The 7,671-nt window shown below is 44.0% G+C and overlaps 1 protein-coding gene across 1 annotated transcript in view; it reads right to left on the bottom strand.

Annotated features, from left to right (window-relative positions):
• LOC106821114 overlaps nt 1-7,671 on the bottom strand; it is a 16,684-nt gene that overhangs the window by 7,049 nt on the left and 1,964 nt on the right. The window contains exon 3 of the mRNA XM_014825789.1: nt 6,980-7,671. This exon is cut by the window's right edge and continues 75 nt beyond it. Within this exon, the coding sequence (XP_014681275.1) occupies nt 6,980-7,671 (692 nt within the window). The remainder of the gene's footprint in view (nt 1-6,979) is intronic.

The following is a 7,671-nucleotide window of genomic DNA, read 5'->3' as shown; positions in this document are numbered from 1 at the left end:
CGTGTTGGGCGGGGATTTGAGAGGCCGAAACGCCGAGCAAAGAGCGAACACCCCCCAACCCATAGAGGGAGAGAGAGAGGAGAGAGAGATGAGAGGAGGAGAGAGAGAGGAGAGAGGAGAGGCGGAGAGGTGAGGAGGGCGAGTGGGGGAGAGCGAGGGGTCGAGGCGGAGGAGCGAGCGAGAGAGAGAGGAGACGAGAGAGAAGAGAGGAGAGGAGGAGAGACGAGCATTCAGGGGCTGATCATTGCGCGCGTATAGCTACTATATGGCCGCCTGCATAGCTAACAGACCGCCTCAATTAACGAGAGCTGTGGCTAGCAGCCGATTGCGCGAACAGCCGCCTCATTGTGACAAACTGGAAGGACACTCGCAGAAATAATTTTGCGTACAGACGCAACGTGATGATATCGAGGCCACGCGAGAGGACCGTTTGCAATAAGAAGACATAGCATCATTGCGCCACGCACGTTCCAGGGTACGTAGTACACATCTAATATATGCATAGCTGCAAAATGAGTATAATTGTTTGCCCTATATAGACGACAAAAAAATTCTGCCGATAGAAACTCATATTGTTTAGCTTTTTACATAGGCTAATTAAATTTTATATGTACATGTCGTGAAGGTTGGTACGTTTTGCCACGTTGGTCCTTCATATAGGTGTAAGGCGCGTCTGTAATAATTACTCTAAACTATGAATTAATGTCCGTAAATTACTATGACGGGTATAACGCGGCGTGCGGTGTGTGCATGTGTGTGTGGTGTGTGTGTGTGTGTGTGTGGTGTGTGTGTGTGTGTGTGTGTGTGTGTGTGTGTGCTGTGTTGTTTGTGTGTCCTGTGTGCGCGCGCTGCGCGCGCGCGTGTCCGTGTTTCGTGTTTGTGCGTGTGCGTCGTGCGTGTGGTGTGCGTGGCTCTCGTGTGTGCCCGGCCGGCAATGTGCAGTCGTGGTAAATCCAGAGGGGGTGGTCGTGTGCGTGTGCGTTAGTGCTCAGCATCGTGAACCAAATCGGTGTGTTATAGTAGTGTGTCATGTGAAATGTCTGATACGCCTTGCTTTATTAAATTTAATCTATGATTGACACCATACTTCTTCAACGATTTATCATGACATACATATACAAGACATTTAAGCCATTGCATGATCATGCCACAAACAAATGGATCACCTGAAACACAACATTCACATGCCTTCAAAAATATATAATCAAATCCCATGCAAATTATCTAGAAGTATAATTACTTATATTAATTACACCGATTCAGTAGCTTAGAATACAAAAGAAAATTAGGCAGAAATTAACAGCATGTCAAATAAAATAACAATTAGAACACCATCAGCAGTAGTTCGATAATTGAAATACGAAGGTTGATAAATATATAATCAACGAGTATGAAAGCAAGATTACAAGACTATAATCACAATAACAATGCCGAGTACTTCAAAATATCATGGTCACAACGGGAGTAGACCGTTACAAAATGTATTAATGTAATTATCTAATATCCTAGCATACTATATCTCTATAATATTAATATATAATAATCATAATATAAATATATAATAGGTGCTGTCGCAGATCAGGCACCTCACTGAAGCGCCACGTAAGGCATGTCGGAGAATGCAAAGTACATCGTCACCGCGAAGGCAGCTCCTCGGAGGAAAAGATCAACCTACCTGAGATCTATTCCGTCGTGCGGAACCGAACCGAACGTCGACGCAGACTCGACTGGAATATCAACGTATCGCTCGCAGAAAGCCGTCGAGTTTCTTCAATTAGATCCAGTATGACATGGAGGGGAGACTAATTCACGTCACAGCATTAGATACAGTTGCAGGAGAGCGGGGCTGGAGGGGAGCCATGATGGCAGAGAGGGGGGGTAGCAGGAGGAGAGAGGGCGAGAAAGAGACAGGTGAAGTGGTGAGAGGAATGAGAAAAGAGTTAATGGTGTTGAACAAATAATTGGGGTACGATGCAAAATGCAGGAAAAGCCAACAAGAGTCGACGATGAGAGATGCAGAGCAGGAAAGACAGAAGGCAGATAAGGAAAAATATCCGACACGATTGTACAAAGTGAACCGTAAGTCAACGGCCCTACAAAAACGATGATGCAACGGAAATGAGAAATGAGAAGAGCGGGAGAAGAGGAGGCAGTAGTGACGAATATGAACAAATAAACACGCGTAAATGATTGAAGAGACGGACATGCACAAGTAACCGTTCTTGAATCACACAAACATCAACGAAATCATATACCTCACTATACCTCTATCGAACTTGCATGAAGGGATCAATGCAGAGGAACAAGCAGCATCCGGCGTGCGACTAGCGGCAGTACGTCGGACGAAATCTAGTGACTGGTTAATCTCATAAATGCTCGAGAGTGAAATACACAAAAACACCACCACGACTACTCGCACGAATGAAACAGCCAAAAATAGGGCGCACTGGGACTACCCGTACTCTCGACAAGAATGCAGTGCCAAACCAGCCAAATCCGTAAGAAGCAGGTTGCGTAGATTCGGACCTATGCCTGACGAAGTGCAACAACGACGCAGAGCCAACATAGAGAATTCTCCAGCTCTAAATGAAGAATAGACTGCAAGAGCGAACAAGCTTGGCCAGTGATTTCCCGATACCGCAGAGGAGTCTATCGGGAGAGACCAGCATTCAGAAGAACGCGGAGCTCCCGTCGACGTGGAACAACTGGACCTACAGAATTGGAATGGACACAGGAAAGCAGAGGCAATCTATGACAGAACGTACGAGTACTGCAACCCAGATATGAAAGACAAGACAATGAACTCTTTGAAGAAAAAAGAGGCACCAATAGACCTCACTAGTCGTCGGCAGGCAACCCAAAGAGACCAATTCAACCTAACTTAATGAAAGAAGAGGACGGCTCAGTGCACACGAGCATATTCGGAAAGAATCGGAATGGTTAAAGGAAACACGCGCAATTCACTTGAACGAACTAAAACAATACGCTAAAAAAGAGGAAAGGAAAACAAAAGGTAAGTTTCGGCGCTGAAAGACAGATGAAAGATAAGGCAACAATCCAAACGAGAACGCCGAAGCACTAAAAACATCGGCAATTAAGACGACCGATCTGCATCAAGTAATAGCAACAGAAAGAAAAATCAGAAGAGCCAATACAGCACATTGAAAGCTGGTAGCTAATATAAAGTATACATACACATAATCTTCTTGTATCATATCACACAATATACTAATTCTATCTATCTTCTTCTTCTATCTTCTTCTTCATATCTTATTCTTACTTACTTCTTCCTCTCTTTCTTACTATCTATCATTCACTCTTCTTCTTCTCCTACATTAACTCCTCCTCTCCTGCCTCCTCTCCTACTCTCCTCATACCACCTCCTCCATATCTTCTTCTTCGTTCTTCTTCTATCTTCTTACTTATATATAAATATAACACTATAATTATTAGAGGGGTGCCCAATGCAGATATTCCTTAGAGGTGAATTACTGATGATTAAATGTTCGAACCACCCGACTCCGAACCCCCATACCGCCTGTACTGTGTGTACTGGCCACTGATCTCTACTATACTAACCATACAATACATCTATATACATCTACTATATATACCACTATATATATATCTATGTTAGTATAGCTATATAGTAGAGATCAGTGGTACTGGCACATTGTACGGCTGGTACACACTGCTGGTACATGTATTGGTATTGTATGCAGGCGGGCGCGGTAGGGGGGTTCGGAGTCGTGTGGTTCGAACATTTAATCATCTGTAATTCACTTCTAAGGAATATCTGCATTGGGCACCCCTCTAATAATTATAGTACTTCCATAAGCTACAACTGTGCCAAGTTTGAGACTTTTGTCACTCCTGTAACGATTTGGCTCATATTTTGCACTAATTAAGGGACCTGACTAAAGCCCGGCGCACGTACATTGCCGAACATTTTGCTCAAAAACATTATCGTAGCAATGTTCCATGAAATGTTCGGCAATGTGCGGTGAAAAAAGTTGCGAACATTTGTTCCGAACAATATTTCTGAAGATCGGAAATGTTTGATATCTCGAACATTGTTCGCCGAATGTTCGTCAATGTGCGATGAATGTCGAACAATTCTTAACCTGTATGATTCAGGCGGTTCCGGTTCCGCTTCACTACACTTCAGTAGATAGTGTAGTGAAGCGGAACATACCGCCTGTATCATACAGGTTAAACAATTCTAGGAACATTTGTAAAGTAGTAACCAATAGCAGCACGATATGTGGTCACATGATTTTTGTGCCCAATCATGCGCCGATCACGTGACTCTTTACAACACAGCTACATCATTACATCATTACGTCAATTAAATGATGCAATGATAATGCAATATTTTTGCCAACAAGGTAACAAAATAAAGTCAGGTGAGCTGAGAGTAAGTTACACTCAAAGGTCGTTGCACTGACGCCCTGACGCCTCGCACCTTGGCCTGTGTGTGAATTAGTCTGCGAAGCTTCCCGACCTCACTTGTGCGAAGATCTAGCATCTTTTCTAGTTTCTGGACTCTGTCCTGCAGAGAGAGGTCGGCCGTCCTGTCGCAGAGAAACTCCTCTTGCCACCCGCGCAGCCTTCTGCAAGAAATTAGATGGCCACCGCGCTTTTGAGTTATATTCTAGCTTTGTGTACGGATGGATTTTTGCTTCGGGAATACGGCCTGCTTTGTATGGTACAGTTCCTTGCTGAGGGAAATCTAGCAATCTCACGATACTGCATGCGACAGTGCGCATGAGCCGCAATCCAGTGATGGTCTCCCTACACGGCGAGTCGAGTAACCGCGTAGGCCTATAGTGATTGCGGAGCGTATACGTACAGTATTATTATTATTATTACTATTATCTTTATCATAATTATTATTATTATTATTATTATTAATCGATGACTCATATAATAATATTTGAACGACAGTTCATTGATAAACGCCGAGAACAGAAAGCTTGCAAGCTTTCAAAAAAAAAGCTAAAAGTGCTAAAAGTCCACGTTTCTTTTCAGTCCGCCATCTCTTCCTCCATCTTCGTCAGGGCGTCGGACTTCCATTTCTGCATGCGACTCCTTCAACCTCGCCAGCTCAGCTCCTCTCCTGCAGTTGTAAACTCGTACTGCTGCTGGCTTCCGTGGCATCCTGGCTGTCAGCAGTCCTGCGATCCAGCAATGCTCTGCAGGCCGATTCATATAATCTGCCTACTTCTTGCTTGGACGCCAAGCCATGCGTACACCCCGACGGAACAGCAGAATGTGCGGTTTTATCTTGAGAGTACGTGGAATTTTGAGTGCACGTATAGTTGCTTTAGGAGTACTCCTGCTTGATTATATCAAGAGCCAACAATATTATATATATGCTTATGACTTCACTGAGTCCGGCTAGTGCAGGCGCATGTAACAGCCAACATGCCTGTACTGACAGTGTGCACTCACATCATCTTTGAAGAAATACCGGCATTCAATATTTATAATCTGTATGTTATATCGCTCCGTATTCGTTCATTGCATCTGCAATACCTTTATTTCTAATTGTTTTTACTTACCGGTACGTAGTTCGTTAACCGTTCCCATGTCAGCGCTTCTTATAAGCTGCCTAACCGAACTATAAAACTACGCGTGCGTATGAGGTGTGATACCTTAAGAAGAAGTTTTCGCCGATCGCCTCCCCATGCTCCCTTCCTGCTTTCTCCTGCTGTACCGATCTACCTCCTCTATCATGGATATCTTCCCCCTCCACTGAAATCGTATTGAAACTGTGTTTTGTTTATGATCGCGCTCGCAAACTCAGAGAGTAGCGAAACACTTTAAACAACAAAATAGCTGCTGATGACCGCGACGTAATACGTTACATAAATGCAAAAAATAACCGCCCTTCTTCGTTTGAGAGTGGCGTATTATTGTCAGCGGCAACACTATCTTTACGGCATCATATAGTTGCAGGCCGCCTAGTGCTAATTTAGGGGCAACGCGCGTGTTTGCGATCAGCATGTTCTGTAAAGACATCAAGCGAATCAAGGGTCGGATAGCAGAAATAAAACTACATACAACTGCTCAGGCACAACGAGACGGGCATAAATTACTGCTACTAAGCAGCAAGTATCCGGAAGGAAGATTAATTAAATAACTTCATACAAATTCTCATGAGCCGACGCCTAACCTTCCATCTTTGTCTCAATTATACCAAAATGTAAGATAATGGGATATGCATGTTTGTATTTCTATGACTCCACATGCTGATACGATGGAAGTACGCGCTGTTGACTCTAGCTTCCGCAGAAAAGAGGACTGAGGATATGGCCCTAAAACAAGCACGGTAATATAAAGCCACTGCATCACCTGTGTCATATTCCAAGTGACGTATTTGCCTTTAAGGCTGGCTTCATTCGACTCTTTTGCGTTCTCTGGTTCGATTTGATTTTACTCTCAGTTTCAGACAGCTTCTTTCTTTAATTCGCTCCACCCATCGTTGAACCTTCTCGACCAGTGTGCCGAGCGTATAGAATTGTAAACGAGGTAGTGCTAATGCGAGATATCTTCCATGCAAATTTTGATAGGGAAAGAAATGACAGAAAGTTTAGGCGGCATGTGTCCCACTTCAATTCATTTAAGTTGCAGCCAATTCATATCCTAACAATGTTATCATTCTTAGAATCTTGTCAATTTCACCACGTGTGTATTTTGCCTGCCTTTCGTAAGTTTCCTAACAAAACAAACGTACTCTTTGCACGCCAATGTCTAATACTACTGCTGCTACTGTTACTGCTGCTGCGTTACTGCCGCTGCCTACTGCTACTCGCGGCTGCTGCTACTTATTACTACTACTAATAATAAGAAGAAGAAGAATAAAGAAGAAGAAGAAGAAGAGGAAGAAGAAGAAGAAGAAGAAGAAGAAGAAGAAGAAGAATAGTAATGTGTAGTAGAACAAGAAGATATGTGTATGATACTTATATGTACTTACAGCTTTCAATGGCTGTATGGCCTCTTCTGATTTCTTCTGTTCTATAATGAGCAGATCCGTCGTCAATGCCATGTTTTTTAGTGCTTCGGCGTTCTCTTTGATGTGCTTATCTTTCATCTGCTTCAGCGCCGCACTAATTTTGTTCCTTTCCTCTTTTACGATGTTTAGTTCGTCAAGAAACGCGCGTTTTTCCTTTAACCATTCGACTTTCGAAATGCTGTGTGCCTGCGCCGTCCTCTCTTCATAAGTAGGTGAAATGGTCTCTTGGGTTGCCCCGACGACAGTGAGGTCACTGTCCTCTTTTCTCAAAGAGCATGTCTTGCTTTCCATATCTGGGTGCAGTACTGCGTACGCTGCAAGATTGCCTCGCTTCTCTGTGTCCATTCCATCGAGCAGTTGTCCACGTTCGACGAGCTTCGCTTCTCGAATGCTGTCTCTCTCCGAATTAACCCTCTGCGCTACGAAATCACTGGCCAAGCTTGCGCTCTTCGCAGCATCTTCATTAAGCTCGAGAATCTCTATTGGCTTCTGCGTCGTTTGTTCACCGTCAGCATAGTCGTCGAACACGCCACCTGCTTCTTCCGATGGCGTTTTGGCACTGCATCTGTCAGAGTACGGAGTCCCAGCGCCCATGTGGCTGTTTATCGGCGAGTTAGTGGGTGTGTTTTGGTGTATTTTCACGTCTCGAGCAT

The sequence above is a fragment of the Priapulus caudatus genome, unplaced genomic scaffold (assembly GCF_000485595.1).
Source record: "Priapulus caudatus unplaced genomic scaffold, Priapulus_caudatus-5.0.1 Scaffold59, whole genome shotgun sequence".
Classification (NCBI taxonomy): domain Eukaryota; kingdom Metazoa; phylum Priapulida; class Priapulimorpha; order Priapulimorphida; family Priapulidae; genus Priapulus; species Priapulus caudatus.
The sequence above is the reverse complement of the archived record's forward strand: the minus strand, read 5'-3'. Positions and strand labels throughout refer to the sequence as shown.